Genomic DNA, 18,959 nt, shown 5'->3' with positions numbered 1-18,959 from the left:
ACCATTAAGCACAAATGTGATTAAAATTAATTAATTTAATTTAAATAACCAATTTATATAATAACCATGCAAGGGTATACACTGAGGAAAAGGTTACTTTCTGTTGGAATTAAGTAGATCAGTTGCTGATTCCAAATTTGCATGTATCAGTATCATGAAAGTCAGATGCCCAATCTCTCTGGGCTGATGTTTATGATAAAGGCAGCCATGACTGAGTAGCCTGAAAGTCCCCTGACATGCAAACAGTCTAGTGATGCAATGCATGAAAAAAGTGAGCAGACACTTTCTTCTTCCAATAACTGTTTTTTCCATCTCTCTGTCCCATTTCCATCTCCATCCCACTAACACAGGATCCTCTCAGTCCCCTCTCTAGTGTTTAAGTTGCTACTCTATTCACTCTTAGGGAGGTTTTATACCAAGAAGGAAGAGAGAAAAATAAAAGGAAGGCAAAGTAGTTCTTTCATCTTCTTTCATAGTAATGATTTTTATTTTTTATGTGCTGAAATGTCAGAAAAAGTGACTACATACATATTTTGCATTCCCTTTGCCTTCATTTTATTTTTCTTTCTTCCTATATCTTTTCTTCCATGTTAGGATATGCCAATATTAATGAATATTGAAACATGAAGAAGGCATGGGTAGATCTTTATTGTATTATTATCTCATATTATTATCTGTTGAAGGCAAAGTGACTTAGAAACCTGATTAGTTTGTCATTGACACAAATAGATGTATTAATTCAACACTGAAATTGCAAAGTGCCCTTATGAATGCAAGCACATTGTGTCTGGTACATTAACAAAGGACCACACACCTGTTTCTCATGCAAAGATCCTTCCTGATGCTGTCACAGAACCATACTGAGAGTGAGTTTTGGCAGATGGCATTACAATTCAAATAAAGAAAAATAAGCTTGTGAATTCATATATATTTTCTTGTCACTCAAATGCCAAGGGATTTTTTTAACAAAATGTTTAAAGTATGGAGTGGGTGTCCCCATAAATATCACTAATGCATAACAATGAATAAGTTTAACAAGAGGTTTCAGAAAGCAATTCCATGCAACCAAAGCAGATTTTTATTGATTGTACAGCAAAGCAAAAAGTAATAAAAAATGGGCTTTTAAACTTCTCACCTTCAGCAAGGCAGTGAAGCCACTGAGAAGAAAAAAACCAACCTCTAATCTTATTTCAGTAGTATAAATGAAGAATTGCTGCTTCAGCAGGTGCAGTGTTAACATGAATTTTCCCCAGTGCAATGTAATCTCTCTCATCAATTGTATTGATTTATCTATTTCATCAAATACTATTTAAGCAACTACTGTATCTGCATTATGTATATGCAGCCAAGTTCAGAACTGTAAAAACATGTTATTAAAAAGCATGGTAGTCATGGAAACAGATCATATAGAAAGTACCTTGAGGAGGATTCTGCAAACTGAATGTATAGAACTTCACTGGCCACTTTATAAAACACAGAAATGTAGGATGCCTTGTACTGGATCACAGCTCTAGTTTATTTAACCTGCTCTCAGATTTCCATCCAAGGTCATCTGGTGATTCTGAGGCAGTTGCAGCTCATCTCAAATAAGTAATGTGCCTTTGAAACTTTACAGTCTGGGCAGGATAGCTTTCTATTTGTAGACCACCCACAGATAATCAGTTCATTGTAAGCATTCAAAGTAGTACTTGGGTTTTTTTTGTTTTTTTTTTTTACATTATCACTACAGATGCTATATTTTTCTGTCTCCTTTTATAATACATCTATCCATTTCCATCACTGGCCTGTCAAATAAAATCAAGTAATTGCCATTTGTTGTAATAACAAGGCAGAAAAAGCCACCAGAAAACCAGACAGCATTATTCTATGTGATTTATTTTGAAACATTGACTTGAGATTCCCAAGGCCCAGTGAGAAAAAGGCAGTCATGAAACAAATGTTTTTTAATATTGATTGAAATTTTTATTAACGTTCAGTGTTGTTATTTTAAAAATCTTTTAGAAACAAGGCAAAATAACGTTTGACTAGGAAAGAGGGTCAGAGAAGATGAGGGAAAAGTGGCTTCCTCCATGCACAGGAGCAGCATGGCTGTATGGAGCTCTCCTGAGCATCTGGCTGATGAGGAGTCTGGGTACATTTTGAAGGAGGCAACAAAGTCAGCTTTGCAGGTGATCCCATGGGGACCCATCATGGGCACGGCTGCACTGGGGCCTGGCCAGGCTGCTGGACTGGCCCCCTGTGAATTTCAGCGAGGACACATGAAGAGTTCTACACTTGGGCAGAAACAAAATCTTGCAACAGGCTGGGAACTGACTCGTTAGATTGCATCTGTAATACTGAACCCAGGTTTGGGCCCCATGATACACAGGAGTTCAACAGAGGGCAACCAAGACAGGCAAGGGCACGGGCACTTAGCCTGTGAGAAAAGGCTGAGAGTATTTCTGTTTTCCCCTTAATAAAGGCATCGAAAATGGCACTGAAATGTGTCATTTGGGTTTATCACAGAATAATAAATATTTTAATTTGTAATACTAGTGGTTAAGAGGTGAAGAGATAACTAAAATTGTTGAATTTGAGAGACAAAATACCTGGCAGCCTCCCATAAAATTTGGCCTGTTCTTTTAGTAGCTACATACTTTTTTATATGGATCTTTTCAGGTTAGTAGCCAAATTTGAGGGTTAAGGTTTTTTAATGACAGCAAATTCAGAAACTCCACAAATTCACAGGATATGCAGTTAAACATATAACAAAAAACAATTAATATAAATAAAGTAAGAGACTGGAAAGCAAATAGAAGAAAAGCCTAACTTCATGACATCATTCATTTGTTAGATAAAAAACATTGGTTTGCAACAAGGCTGAATTGATACAGTCAGTAATGAGATACAAGCACTGAAAGATTTGAACATCCAAAAGATCAAACAGAGTGTTTCTTTTCGGTCTGTTTTTTTTCAAAGTTTAAAGAATATAGCACAAAACAGCTGTGTTAATAAAATCAGTTTCAAAGGCAGAATCTTCCACGTTGCAGCTCTACGTGGCATGAAGCAAATCTGCTGAACTTCAGGAATACAAACTGATGATGCAATGTGCAGGTGATGTGCTCAGGGCTCCTGTTCTGCAGGGAAAATGAGAGGGCCAGTGCCAGATCATCTCATTACAGCCCCCCTGCTACAGGGGTGCCTTGCTCTAGACCAGGTTGGCCCAAGCCCCATTCAGCCTGGCCTTTAACATGGCCAGGATGAACCTTGTTGTACATGGGTAATGAGACTATTGGCTCTCACAATTAAGGGATAACTATTGTGTGAATATTAAGAAAAGCTTTAGTGATGTATAGTTATGTTGTTGTAGTTTAGATGTCCTCTGCTCTCCCCACAGTTCCCTTTCTCCCCTGTATTGTTGCCATCAGACACCCGGGGTTGTCTAGAACAGGTACAAAAAAGCTGCACAGGCGTCCCTGGCATGGGGCAGGTGGGAATGGAAAAGCTTGGGGGTGCTCAGGGGTGAGGCATGGCAACACCTGGCCTCCAATCCAGTTACAAGAAAGCAGTCTCTCCATTGATGAATGGCAAAGAAGAGCTGACTGACAGACTTTGGGAGGGGCCAGGGCTGGCTGATGCAACCCCCCCAAGGGTATAAAAGACTGAGTATCCATCTTGAAGATGAACTGGTTATGTAGTGTCTATGAGAGCAGTTCCCAGTGCTGTGAATTTTTTCTTATTTAGTCCTTTTGTTGTATTTTTGTCAAGGTTTAATAAACCTTTTTAGGTTTTCAAGGTGAGCAGCTGTTTCTCACAACCTTGAACCAGCTGGAAGGGCCACCTGGGCTTGTGGGCATGGAGCCCAACAGGGCACAGGTCAGGCTCCTCTGGCAAGTCAGCATCTACGGAAATGTCCTTCATCCTGAAGGGACTTCACTCCTAGCAGTGCCCATGTCAGCTAGTTTAGAGCTCTGAGCTGTGAGGGTGTTGCAGTGACTCTGCTTATGTGTACCCTTTGTTATATTTAAAATGAGATGATGTGTAATTCAACGCAGAAATTTTACCATGCTCCTCTTGGAAGTTAAGGCACACTCTGCTGTTTTAGTATTCTAAGGAAGCCTGGGTACATTCTTATCCAGCCTTCTGAGCAAGAACTTGTAGCTAAAATGTGAGATATCTCTGTCTCCCCAGCAACAAGGTGGTCACTTTAGTGGGAACCTTGAGATCAGCCAGGGAGCTGGTTTAAGCTTCTCTTTCCACAGAAGTTCTGTAATATGAACCAGGCACATGGCACAACTAATGCAGGAGTAAGGACAAGAACAAGATAAAAGGATAACAAGATTTGATGAAAAAAATTGTAATGTTTTAAAAATCTTTTTCCAATACTTCTGCTTTCCTTAAATCTGTTCTTTATAAATACATGGAAATCACGATTTTGCATTTTGTTTGAAATCTTGGAACAGAAACTCTTGGTTTTCTCTTGAAAAGGCCCATGGAAAGCACTTTTAAACATCTTATTGCCCACTTACCTCTTGAGCACTGAGTTCCTTATTAAACCTTTATTAAGGAAACCATCTCAGGCACTGCCTACAGTAATCTATCAGAGTTCACAACATCTGAGTTATTTCCCCCTTATTTATTTCTACTTGATTGGGGGTTTTAATTTTTATTTGACTGAAAAGCTAACAAGCCTTTTATAGATTAAAAAAAACAAAAAAAAAAAAAAACAAGCAAGCAAACAAAAAAAACCAATAGCAAAATAAAAAACAAAATAAAAATACCATTAATTCAGTTAACACTTTGTCACTGAATTAATGCAAATCTTAATTAGCACTGCACAGTTCTCCATGTCAGAGGAATAAAGTATACCTAATGTTAAAAAATATCCCAACTGCTGCCAGTATTTCACTTGGTAACAATGCTGGGAAAAAATAATATTGAATTTATAATAATATTAAGTAATCTATGTTCTACATAATTAAGGATGCAGCATATCACAATAAGCTGCACAGAAGGAAGAAGATGCATTTATCAGATGTATTACTTACACATTTATTTCCATTCTATGAGGAGAAATTTTGCATAATGACATTTTATTTGTGAGAATGAATTGCACATAAATGTTTTTCATTGCAGACAGAACATAAACAGTCACGATTCCGTGAAATTTGCTGTTATGAGAATGGCAGTTGGAGGACACAAGTTTCACTGAAATTGAACTTTCATGGCTTGACTTGGAGGTGGTACATTCACTAGGTTTTACAGATCTTCCATGAAAGGAATAGTCAATTTGGGGGTTTTTTGTGGAGGTGGAATTGTCAGTCCTACCTTTGTTGTTATTTTCACTGAGAGAGTGAACAATTCAAGTTCCATTTTTATCCAATTTTTTTTATCTCCCCACCCACTCAGTGTTGCCGTAGCACGTACCTGTTGATCTGGTTCAATTTTTGAGCTCCAGATGGAATGCAGAGAGGTGACCTAGAAAAATTCACATAGGTATGGGGGTAATAGGTTGAGTCCTAATTTTCACTGGGTAGTGTTATCCTCTCTCTCCTCATGACAGCCTGTGTCAGAGGTTTCAGGAGCAGCAGCACAGCCACAATGTGTTTCATGTGTCACCTGGACAATGTGGACTTGCACAAACAAAAGCATCCAAAGCAAGTATCTCCAACCCTGAGCTCCTGAGGGAGCAGCACAGCATGCCTGGAGCAGCATCCACCCCCTGGGAACCTGTGTGCTGTGCCTTGGGCTATTGCAAGCCATGTTTTTTTGTGTAAGTTATGCGGTGAGGAACACCGGTTTAGACGTAGAGATAAATATTTGCAAGGACTGTATCTCTTAGAGGAACTGGAGGACTGTGACACTGCATTGGACTGTGGGGCTGCACTGCTTTTAACTTGTAATCCAATTCTTTTGATACCCTTTCCAGTAGGTAACTGACTTGAAAAGGCAAAACTGAATTTGAAACAGGGAGAAAGAAAAGAGAGAAAGCAAGAGATGAAAAAATCACAGGCTTTTGAGTGGGAAGATACAGTATTTTTTTCCTGAAAAATCTCCTATATAGGTTAGAAAACAATTCCTGGCCTGTGCCTGGGTGAACAAGGCAGGTGAACCAAACTTTTGTTGACCTCCCCAGTTTCCACATGCTCATTGACAGTATTTTCAATAAAAGCAGGCATTATATTATTTTTTTCTCTCTCATGCTATGCTCCTTTGAACTAAACAAATATTTTGATTTGCGGCCGAAACAGGAAATACGCTCTCATCTTCCTTTCCAGCATGTCAGTGGGGTGGGTAGTGACACAGTGCTGTCTGTTGTTCTGAAACCTTGAGAAGTTTTATCACTCTCTTAAACTCAGTGAATGATAAACTTCAGAAAAATTAATCTCCGGGCTTGGTGGTGTGCTTTTTCATCTTGGCACACTGAGATCCAGAATGTACTCTTTCCTCCATCCCTAGAGAATGTTAAGTGGCACCATTAAAAACCATTCTGAAATGCAACAGCTTTCAGAAGGCAGAATAAGAGCATCTGCACCATTAGCATAAGCAGTCTGTGATGAGAAGGCACTACAATTTATTATTAAAGCAACCTGCTCAAATGCATATTAGTCTTTTCTTTTTTCCTTCTTTCTCATTTTTCCTTTCTTTCTTTTATTTCTTTACTTTTTTTTCTTGCTTTCTTGCTTTCTTTTCTTCTGACTTTCATTACCACTCGGCATTTAACTTTTAGAAAGGCAATTCTGAATTAAAAGCTCACCCAGATGGTTACTGAGCAAAGGTTGTTTTGGATGACTGGTATTGGTTAGATGCTGCTTGTCTTGTAAGGAATAAAGCATGCATTGCAAAAACTGGAGGATATAAATATATCATAGAGACTATCTAGCACCCTTACATCCACTCATGGTGTCAGCATTGCCAACCACTGCACAAACTATTACTGATTTTTAAAAGGTGATTTTATAAACATTCCTGAACAGGCCTTGCACTGGATGATAGGAGGATATTAGATATTTAAGATTTAAAAATGAAAGGTATTTTTTAAATTTTTTTTCTTTCTCTAGAGAGAAAGCCTTCAGCAGTCTACAGACTTGGAGGACAAGAGTGGTAGAAGTGTTGAGTTCCTAAAGATGAAGATGTCTGTGCACAGTATCCATGAACCAGTGCTTACAAAAATTGCACACAAATGAGCATGCTGATGCTACCAAACGAATATTAGCTGAAAGATATAGCTCCTTTCCCTATTCACATCCATTAGCAATCTCCTTCACTAGTCTTGTACAACAATTCTCTTTTACAAATATTTAATGTACACTTTCATCCCTAATGATCATCCCTGGGTACAGTGAAATCAAAAGGAGAAACTGTAGTGCCCTCACCCCTAATCTGGCAAATGCTAAGCTTCCTGTTTTATAAAGCAGTAAAGTATTTCTGTCCTTTAATCTTTCATTTCAAGAGTGAAAAATGGAATAGATGCCACAATTTAATCTAATGAAAAATAATCACAGTGCTCCTGAAAGCTAATGTAGCAGAAGATTCTTCTTAGAGAAGCTCTGTAGTAAACTACACTCCACTAATCTTATCTGTCATTCCCAACAGGCAGGGGCCTGAGGTTTGTGCTCTAGCAATTCTGTTTTACTGGTCAACACAGAATTTTAATTAAACATAGCTTATAGACCAAATCTTAAATGGAATAGTAAAATCAGAGCATAACCTTACATGGAGTGTATTATGGCACACAAAGGTAATCTTGTTTGTCTTTCTTCTGAACCCATGGATATCTTGTGATGTTAAATAATCAGTCATTCAAGCCATGCATTCAAAAGTGGATTCTCCTTAGTATGTCAAATACATAAAATTTATACAGATTTTTACACACCGTAAATGGATTTTTTCTTTCCCCTTCTCAGTAGTTGTGCCAGTTCATAAGTACAATTAGGTGTTATTTTAGGAAAAAAATAGGCCAATAGGTTAAAAGTGAATCCTCAATTATTTCAGATTTTTATCAATATGTAAAACTAAATATGTTATCTGCATCTATATACTTGTCGTGTATATACTTACATAAAAATGCCCACTTTCAAAATTGGAAAAAATATCTGCTTGTTTATTTATTTATTTCATACTCTGAAAAAATGCATTTACTAATGGACTTTGGAAGGGGAGCCTGTGCACACCTGTGTGTGTATGTCTATGGGGAGGTGTGTGTGTTTGTGTGTACTTTTATGTGCAGGTCTTACTGGTACCTGTCTGAGTTTTCTTTGAAGAAATATAATTTTAGATGGACAGATATGAAAGGAACATGAAGTTAATTAGCAGAAGAAAACTGTGCAAGGTTACATGAAAATAAAATGTACTGATAGTACTTAAGCTAATATTTTATATTCATCCTGTATCACAGTGTTTGGTAAGGGCATCATTTTTCACAGCAGATTTTTGCCTTGCTTATCATGCATGAGTTGGCAATGAAACTTTCTGCAGGGACAGTACAGGATTTGTGCATCAGCTGATTTCTTTTTGAATATTTATGGATTACACTACACAGTCTTGTCCCAAGATACACAGGATTTTGTGAGAGCTGTTGTAGGGTGATTCACCTCATTTCACTCGAGTTCTGAGAAGGTCTGGGAAGAGCATCAACTGAGCTTTCTAATGCTTAGAGCCTCGACATGCCAGTGATGTGTCCCTGCAATACAGAGGTCAGCAGCCTCCTGGGCTGCCCCTGGCAGAGCATCATCAGCACATCAAGGAAATGCTCCTGCCCCTCTGCTCAGCACAGGTGAGGCACAGCTGGAGTGCTGCCTCCAGGGCTCCCAGTACAGGGCAGGAAGAGAGTCCAGTGAATGGCCACTAGGATGATTAAGGGATGGAGCATCCCTCCTAGGAGGAAAGGATGAGAGACCTGGCACCTGAACCTGGGATGGTTTAGCCTGAAGAAATGAAGGTTCAAGGGAGATGTTATCAATCTAGATGAACACATGAAGGGAGGTGCGAGGGCAGAACCAGGCTCTCTGCAGTGGGGACAGGGCAGGAGGCAAAAGGGCACAGGCTGAGTTACCCAGAAAGGTTGCAGAGTCTCCATCCTTGGACATATTTAAGTGCTGACTGAAGATGGTCCTGAACAATCTGATCTGGCTGACCCTGCCTTGAGCAGAGGGGTTGGGCTAGACAATCTCCAAAGTTCCCTTCCAACATCAACCATTCTGTAATTCTGAAACCAGCTGGAATACCTTATGCTGCCTTAATTCCTATGAAAAGACAGTAACAAAATAACCCTGACAAAAGTAGTTCAGAATGTGACTTTGGAAGATTTCAAAGCTAACAATACTCTAAGAATAATAGGGAAAATTGAATATCAACATTAGGCCTTCTGTTAGAAAAAAATAGGTAATGTGGAGTTTCTTCATCTGCCTGCAGAGGATTGTATCCTTCACTGCAGGATTGGAATGGGCTGAGCAGGAACATCCCCTGGGGACAATGTGACATGAAGATCCTGGCAGTCTAAACAGGTTCATTCAAGGAAGGATCAGCTACTACAGATGCATTTAAAGGAGAAGTAACAAGCAGAGGTTAACGTGGCCTTTTAACCCTTTAGCCTCCCTTTTGTCACTCAGGCTTTACTTTCCTATTTGCCCCTTTGAGCAAGTTAATAATTGTCTATTCATACTGTCGGTGAAAAAATAAAAAAAGCCCAAGTCCTCCAGGAGTACTTTTTTATGACCAGTGTAATTACTGTTCAATGTGATCTACGTCAGTTCTATTCTGTCTAGTTCAGTACTCATCGTCTCCAAAACGTTAATTTAAAATAGGAATTTAAAAAGAAAAAAAAATCTGAGATAAGGAATTCCAGAGTCAAATTTCCTTTTAGAATCTCAGCACCACTCCCCATACATTGTGTCATAGTCTTTAACTGCACAGAAATCAATACCTGTGCATAATGGGAATACCCATCCCTCTGTGAGTGTCCTCCATCCATGTCATCACTTAGTACCAAGGTTTCTACTCTGTTTATGTCAACTGAAATACTTGTTTCCTCTGTCTGGTGCCTTTTAAACACAAGATGAAATTCTGTTGGCAGTATAATATTTTTTTAAGCATTCAGTGTTAGTGATAATAAAATAAGTATCTATGTACATTAATATATATGTGGCAGTTTGGTTATTAACGAATGCAGATTGATTTTCAAGATTGTTGAATTAATATTTGCAACAGTTTCATTTTTAAGACCAGAATCTTTTAGGGATCTCTGTTTCTGAAAAAGGTAGTCAGCTTTATGTCCAGAGGATGCTACAATATCTTATTTTGGTTTGTACTTTCATGTACTGTTCTGTGCTCCTGTGTTCCTGATATATAACTTACCTTTGGAACAGGATGCCTTTGGAGGTTGTGGAATTGCTATCCCAGTAAGAAGAGTTATGCAAACATTTCAGTATACTAACTGTTCTTATATGGCAGGATACAAACTCCTTTCATTTCTTCTAGACCAACTTTTCCAGGATTCCCAAGAAAAAAAGCTCAGAAAGCTTTTTTTGTGTGTGTGTTTTGTTAATGAAAAAAGAATGCCCTCACTTCCTCTGTCAGTGATGTCACACAAGATGTGCTACAGTTGTTGGCTGGTACAACTGTTGGAACAATAAAGAAGTTCAACCAAAATGTGTTGCTCTATAAACTAAGAGTTGGTTTTACATGCAAATTTCCAAGTTACTACTACTTGTGGCTGCCATGGGGTGTGTTCATGATTTGGCTTTGCTTTAGTCACTGTATCTAATTTCACTATTATTTCCCTCAACACCCAGCAAAGATCCACAATTTTGTTTTTAGAAATCTTTGCGTTCTGTACTGTATATACTGAGAGGGATTAACTCTTTGTTTTTCAGAGCTTCCATATGGCTGGGAGAAAATTGATGATCCCATTTATGGCACTTATTATGTTGAGTAAGTTCCTAATATTAAGTTGCTATTAATATGTCATGACCTAATACTGGTATCCTCTGCATTGCTCAGTCTGGCAAGGAATGGGTACAATTACTTGTTAAACTAAGGATATACCAGGAATTCTCATTGATATAGGCAGTTAATATATCCAGATACATTCAAAATGTCCAAAATCAGTGACTCAGGCATTCAGTCACCCTCTCTATCCAGGGTCTGGTTTCATGGTACCATTCCAGGTGACACTTGTACAAAGAACATATCCATTAAAGAGACATTGCATTTTCTATCTAAGGTTTGGATATCCAGCAAGGTATAATCTTGTTAATCAATGAATAGAGCAAAGCATATTCATTTTAGTTCAGTTAAAATCTGAGTATTCACTTGCTGCAAATCAGGTGTTAATACTGGTGTACCAGCAGTCAAGTTTTTTATAAGCTGTATATAAAATTTTATGTTTTATTTTGTATTTTAAAGTGCAGCTGAAAACAATATAAATTCTATTTTCATAGCACAATCCTTGATTTCATTTTCTTCAGATTCTGTTTTAGTAATGAAACAAGAAAAAAGTTTCTTCCTCTGTGCAAAGGCCAAAAAAATGCTTTGTTTGAAGTAATGGTAGAATCTGGACAGTTTGTACATAAAATAAGTAAAATGGAGAGATTATTTCCTCTTCTTTTTAACTTAACATAGTGAATGAGACTTGTGAAAAATGAATCTAGATGCAGATTGTGATACCTGTTTGGGAGGGGTCTATTTTCACTCTGCTCTCTACAGACAGTATGCAAGAGAGGAGACAGAAAACCACTCCTGTCACTGTGCAGATTGCACTTGAAAGGTTGAGAAAAATCTGTCCATTAGTGCCTTTTATTAAACAAGAGAGACATTTAGGGAATATTGCCCCTGACCTAAAATTTCAATTTCAAATCTTGACACTCAAGCCGTATATTTATCTAGTTGAGCAGTATATTTATCTACTTGTTTCACAGAAAATAGAAAATTTCCTTTGTGTTTCATGTTTTTCCCTTGGTCTCTTGAATCCATGCCAGCACACTGACTCCAGGATTGCCCTGGACATGTATTGGGGATGCAGTTTTTCCAGGCTTCAAGATATGCTGCTCTTATGCAAGGGTCCAGATGTGCAGGGAGATCAAAAAATCATCTGATTCCTGGAGGTCTAGAAGATGTAGGATGCCCCTTTCTTACGTGCTGTCACAGCAGCAGCTTGTGAATGCCCCTGCATCCCCAGCCTTCTACAAAGCAAACAATCAACAGAAAATGGTGTTTGTTCACTGCTCTGCTAACTCCTTCTGTCCCATTCTCCAAATGCCAGAGCACCTGCTCTCCTTCTTTGTCCCCAGCTTGCTTACTGCCCTCAGGTGAGAGAGGCAGCAGCTCCATCTACTTTGCTGCTCAGCTCAAGTCGCCTCAATCAGTCCAGATTGAAGCAAAAGGATAAATTTTGAAGTCCCTACATAACACCATTAAATTACTCCCCCTTGTGATGCCTGAGTTCTTTTATGATGCCCCCAGGTAGGTAGGGGCTGCAGTTCTCATATCATTTTGTACTTAACCCCTGCCAAAGATTTCTGCACGTGCAATTATGCAGCTGCTGGATGTAAGTAAAGCTTCTGCCCCAGTGGTTTTTAGTGTATTTTGGGGTGTAACAGGTGGTGTGCAATTTCTGAGCAGTAATCTCTTACTGAGACTCCCTTGGCTGCTGGTGTAGCCTGAGGCATTTTGGCACCAGCAAGGCTCACACTGCACTGCAGAATCAGAAAAGGAACAAGTATTTATCTGCATTTCATGTCCAACCACAGGTAAACAGATGCAAGGCACCAGGCCCAGATGTTATTGTGCAATTACATATTTTAAGGCTGTTAGTGCCAAATTTATTAATACTACCACAGAGAAGATTTGTGGACAGATACATCAAACCTACTGCGGTCTATGAGGTTTTTAGAAGTGGAATGGATGCTCATGGTGTGGCATTAAAATTGCAGCCCTGCTAAATTCACATGGAGTTTTATAGTCAGTAAAATGTAGCTGTAGTTTAATTTGCTGTCTGAGCTCAATAAGTTTGAAACAAAGATTGTTTTCCATTTTTCCTGCTACAATATATAACAGTCACAGCTTTTTTATTACCAGTACTCAAAGATGAGTTCATTTTTAACTAGATAAAATCAGATAACAATAAACTCTCTTAATTTTGTCATAGAAGTAGGTAAATGATGAGAAGCAAGATTACAAACTTCCACATATTTAGGGCCAGTCCAAGTTTACATGCAGGCCTACAAAATCCTCATAAAAGAAGGGTTTGTACTCTGCTCACTGAGTTGCCTGTATCCCATGGGAAGATTGTATGTTTGAGCATTGAGGCAGACAGACTCCCTTCCACCTTACAAGGAGCAGCCATGTTCAGATTAAATATTTTGAGACCAGAGAAAAAGCTGAAAAAGAAAACAAACCAAAACAAAGAAACTTAAACCTCCTGCTAGTCGAGTTACTAGAAACAAATCACAATGTATTTGCAAATTCTGTTAAAAAAAAGTCTCCAGTATAACTACCTCTCTTAATCATGCATTAATGTAGGTGTGAGAGAATATTATAAATTTCATTTGCTTTTTTATGCAGGTCCAGGGCTCATTTGTAATGTGTAAACATTGGACATAAATGAGAAATGTTTGCTATATGTTTGTTAGCTTTCAGGCAATCTGGTCTTAATTTGTAAACTAAGAGCTGACGGCACTGAGCTGTGCAGAACTATGGAGAGAAAGTAGTCATTAGAGTGCACTGGGTCTTTCAGGATTCTAATTGCCAAAAGATTGTTTTCCTCTTTAAGGATGACTAACTACAACACAGAGCTCAATTTTCAGACATGGGCTCTTTAATAAACAGCTAAATTAGCCATATAGGTATTTATCCTAGGAAAACATTCTCCTTGATTTACAACTTCTGACAATTCTCTACTCAAATAGAAAAAGTTATCTCAGGTCTTTTTATCATTATTATGTGTTATCAACTGAAAAAATGTGAATATAAAGGGTAGGTAGGCACTAACAAGCTATACATTAGAATATCCATTTTATAGGCATCTTGATCCCCAGGATTACTTTGTTGGGTAACAGGCATTTGGGTATCCATTGGGTAATGGGTAATTTCAAAAGCTATAGGCAAAAACTGAAAAAACCATCTCATATATGAAAGTAGGTAAGAAAAGGAGATAGGTTAAAATCCTTCTACTGATGCTTATGCTCCGACCTGCTACCATTTTGTCAGAGCTCAGTGCCTTGACCATCAACTAAAGTCTGCAAATTAGGCACTGCAGCCCACAAATCTCCTAATGGTGTGTTTCCGTTGTCTTAAGTGCATATAACCTGAAACTCATCACAAAAACCACTTAGCCTGGCCCCACTGACTGCTGAGAGGGCAGAACTGTGTCTGTGTCTTATAGTTGGGCGGGTGGTGATGGTAGCTCCCCATCACACAGAGCATTTTGACATCACAAATAAACACAGCTCAAAAGAAAATCCGACCTCTGAGGGTGTGACCCCAGTTGAGATACAGTGAGATAGCAGGGGCCAGCAGCACCAGCCACTCCTTTGCACAGCCGCAGGGGCGCTAGAATAAAATAGTTGGATTAGGTTTAAGATTTTTTTATTTAATATATACTGTATAAAATAAAGGAAGAAAATTTAAGTTAGAATTGTTCACTGAATTAGATCCTATGAGTAATGAGCAATATATTTTGGCTACCATCCAAAATCTGTTTTAACCACAAAAGCACTTACTTGTAACCATCTCTAAAACTCACATTTGGCTTGTCTTATGAAGGCCTAGGCTGGTAATAAATATTGTGTATGCTGTTGAAGTAGCTAGATGTAAAGCTAGAATGTCTTTTCAAGAGAATTACTTAGCTTAATAACTTTTTTCTCAAGTAAACTCATCAGGAGCACTTTTTCTCATTTAGCCAAGAAGCTGTATAGTACTTAAAATTGCATAAAAGAGATGTGTTTCATGTAACATCACTACAATATTACTGACTGTTAAAAATGAATGATTTAAACTTTCTTTTCTTTGAGTCCTCTTGGACACAATATTTAATGCAGTTTTGGGGGTTTTTGAAAATAGTTGGAAATTTCACATTGTGCTTTGGAGATTGCACACTACCAAAAAGCAGTCAAAATATGAGAATAAATTGGAGCTTAGAATTATTAAAGTTACACCAACAACATGAGGTGCTTCAAGAACCTGTTAGTCTTCCTATCTGATCTTACAGGACAAAATATCATTTTCAGCTGTTGTTAAAGATGTTTCTGTTTAAATGGACCAAACAACTTAAACTATACCTAGAAACTGTAGGTAGGCAGTAGAAAATGGATTCTAGCTGTGACGTCAGTACAACAATAATTAATCTTTCTTGAGCCGTGAGCACAGATTAGCTAAAATCCCAACTTCTCTTATATCACAGAACCACGTATAAGTTGAATCTTGGGTCTGCAGGGGCCCTCCTCCTTCAGGTGTGCCCTGCAACTGCAACATGACACTAAGCATAATGCAAGGTCCTGAATGAAGACTGGAGTGTAATCTTGGATATCCATTACCTCTGCATGATATGGCACAAAAGCCTTGGGAAACCTCTGCTCTTGTGGAGAGCAGCTGGAGAGCAGGGCAGGATAATTTAGAGCCCCTAAAGTAAGAGATGATCCCTATGTTGAAGCAACTAACCCACATGTATAGCAACCCTGGTTTAAACCTAGCTAACATAAAACAAGCTAGGTATTGTACTCCATATCTCCTACTAGAAGCTATTATCTAACTTCACACTTCTCTTGTGAGAAGCCTACAGGCTTCAAGTCTGAAGTCCTGGCATCTTTAATACATTCTAGCATTTACTTCCAAATGCATTCATAGAATGCAATTATATATCAGAATTAATTCTGCTTGAATAAAAAGCTAAAACTCCTTTGATCTTCTATAAGAGAATACTCTATTTCACTGGTCTTCTTGTAAAACCTTTCACAGAGATTCATTTCATTTGATCATGGGTGCTCAGAACTTTATGTAGTATTTGAGTTTCATCACTGTCTTTTGTAAAGGCAAAAGCAGTATTTCCTTTACAACATGGAAATACATCAAATGATAAACACATCACATATTTACTTTTTTCATGCTTATGTTAATAGTTCATTTTTACCTTTTTTAATGCACATAAGTCTTGCTTTCTCAATTTTTAACTAGTGAAGTTTTTCTCCCTTTATCATAAGTTTCTAGGTTTGCAATAGAATAAGGTGCTGAACACCCTGACAATTACTAGAAATAACAGAAAGCAAAAGTGAAGGAAAGGAATAACTGCAATCTTAAACAGCCTGTCTGAAGAATGGAAGGAAATGAGAGGGACTTTCTCTGTCTGCAGCATAGATCAAAATTTACTGAAAGCTATTAATGTAAATTTTAGAGTATGAGAGTAAGCTAGCAGTCCCTTGAATGAGTTATAGCCATGTGAACAAAGCAGTAACTTAAGGATTTATCACATTTGCTCCATCTCATTAAATCAAATATTCTTTTACATGACTGAAAGTCCTTTCATTTCATTAGCATTGGCCACTAAATCCTATTTTGCAAGTGTATTGCACTCCCATGGGACTTGCTACCTTTCTTCTACCTCACTTCCTAATGGCAATTCCACTTATCTTCTTTGAAGCTGTGGTAGGATCAAAATCTCAAAGGACCTGAAAAGTGCTTGATGTAGCGCAAAAGGTCATTGATATGTAAAAAAAGGGCAAAAAATACCCTTTTAGGACCTTAGAGTCATGAAAGTTACCAGGTAACCTGTCCAAGTGCTTAAATCCATGATTGGGATTGGATTTTTAGAAGACCTCAGTAGATGGTAACCCAGTGAGAACAAATAAGGAGTGACAAAAGCCTGCCCTTCTGTAACAGGATTGGATTGAAAGGTATCTCAGTGATGGACAGGATTGAAAGATAGCTCAGTGATGGACGACATGTGTGCTTTAAAGAATTAAAATCAAGGATATGGTGACAGTAGTAGTGAAGATCATAGTCCTAAACACAGTGCAGAAAAATGCATTGTAATGCTAGAGATGGACTTAATGACCTCTAGTAGGAAATGTAAAACATCAAGAAAAAATGTATGTACTAACTTTTCTTATATTTCATATATTATCTGCATAGTTCTAATCTGCCATCTAATCTCATTTCTGTATCTGATTTTTGTGTACAGCTGAGCAGATAAACACCATAGTACTAAAAAGGAATAATCTTCAATTTATTACCCATTAGATTTATTTGTAAATTACCATCATAAAAGCACTCTGTTGTATAGGCTTTTCTTTTTCTGTAAGTGAGTAAATTCACTTACAGCTAATTTACAATAAAGCACAAAACTGGTTGAGATCCTTTGAATCATACAGAGAAGAGTGGTCATGCTGAAGACATGAAAAACTGTTATTGTAGCATGTTTCAGCAGTGCTGCTGTTTAATTTTACTATCTATGTAGTCTCACAGATCACAACCATTTTTATGTGGCAGATTTAGCATATTGAAGTGATAGGATGCTGCTCAGTGCTGTTCATTACACAGGGCACTGGTTGTATTTCCTCATCCACGACTAAATTGTGCGGAAGGTAAGGGACACACTCTGGCCCATTGGGGCCTACAGCACCCTACTGTGAAAATTATCATTTCACCCAACTGAAACCAGTTTTTAATCAAAACCAATTTTTTTCCAGCCACATAAATAGAAGAACTCAATTTGAAAACCCTGTCCTAGAAGCAAAAAGGAAGCTACAGCAGCATAACATGCCCAACGCAGAACTTGGAACAAAGCCTATGCAGGCCCAAGGTTTCCGAGGTACAGTACAATGTCAGCTCTCTTGGTTAAGATGAAAGATCCTGCTCTCCTGTCTATATGACAATGATTTTGTCATAGTCTGGTTAAAGGAGTAGTGTTGCCAATGCTCAAAATGTTATCACCTATATCTTAGCAATTTTCTCCCTTAAATGTCCGGGTTCCAATAGTTGTAGGACTCACCAATAGTTGTAGGACCCACCAGCCAACTAAAACTTCCAGAGGTGCAGAGAAAAAAACAGAAAAGATGAATCTAGTGGCTGAGAAATTGAAAGCACAAAAAGACTCCCAAAGTAATTTTCTAAATAAAGTCATAAATTCTGTTCCTGGGAATGTACAACTCTCTCTTGAGCACCCAAGGTTGGCAACACTGAAATACTTAATTGTACTTTCTCTAAATTACTCTTAATTGATGTTTGGTATGTTTCTAAGCTAGCTCATCTAGCAAGCATCAATTAAGTTAAAAGCCTCAAGCACAGTGTTATAGGAGTTTACAGGAATGCAGCCACTTGAAAACATAAAAATGAAGGCGCTCAAAAGGAGCTGCATAAGCATCAAGTAGTACTGGTATCGACTAATGGATTTTAACGTGAGGTTATAGTCAGAGAGTGAGGCTTGTTCTCCTTTGTGGCAGTAGAAAGCTCGTCATCAACCTTACCTAGACCCAAATTTGCCCGCCTGCGCCCCGCTCCCAGGAGGTCCCGCAGCGCCAGTGACCTGTCGCAGTGCCGGCGCGACCCCGCCGGGGCCGGCGCGCTGTACGGTACGTCCCGCTGCTCGCCGGCCCTGGGGCCAGCTGGGCCCACACATCTGCACCTTCCCCAACCCTCCCTCACCCCCTGCAGCATGGGAGAGCAGCACGGGGACCCACACTGCACCCCGAGGCACGAGACACGGAGCTTGCACAGCAGTCATGTGTGTCACTTGTTGGATGCCTAAACCAGAAAAGCTCGTGTGGTGTTTACCTCTTCTGGGTAACAAATGGAATGAGACATTCACAGGGGATGTTTTCTTCACTGTGGCTGGGAGGGAAATTATGAGGAATGTATTACTTTGTAGACAAAGCTGAATTTATAGGTTAGGAAAGAGGTTTTTAAATTACCTCACAGATCATTTTTATTGTTGTGATTATTTCAGCTGCGCAATAGCCACTTCTAAATGGATTTCTGATATCAAAGGA

The 18,959-nt window shown here is 38.5% G+C and overlaps 1 protein-coding gene across 12 annotated transcripts in view; it reads left to right on the top strand.

The window, feature by feature from the left end:
- MAGI2 (membrane associated guanylate kinase, WW and PDZ domain containing 2) overlaps nucleotides 1-18,959 on the top strand; it is a 701,395-nt gene that overhangs the window by 531,189 nt on the left and 151,247 nt on the right. For all 12 annotated transcript variants that reach the window (XM_058021985.1, XM_058021981.1, XM_058021983.1 and 9 more), the window contains 2 exons: nucleotides 10,854-10,911; nucleotides 17,661-17,782. In XM_058021985.1, coding sequence (XP_057877968.1) covers nucleotides 10,854-10,911; nucleotides 17,661-17,782 — 180 coding nt within the window. The remainder of the gene's footprint in view (nucleotides 1-10,853; nucleotides 10,912-17,660; nucleotides 17,783-18,959) is intronic.

This window comes from Melospiza georgiana, chromosome 4 (genome assembly GCF_028018845.1).
Source record: "Melospiza georgiana isolate bMelGeo1 chromosome 4, bMelGeo1.pri, whole genome shotgun sequence".
Taxonomy (NCBI): domain Eukaryota; kingdom Metazoa; phylum Chordata; class Aves; order Passeriformes; family Passerellidae; genus Melospiza; species Melospiza georgiana.
The sequence above is the reverse complement of the archived record's forward strand: the minus strand, read 5'-3'. Positions and strand labels throughout refer to the sequence as shown.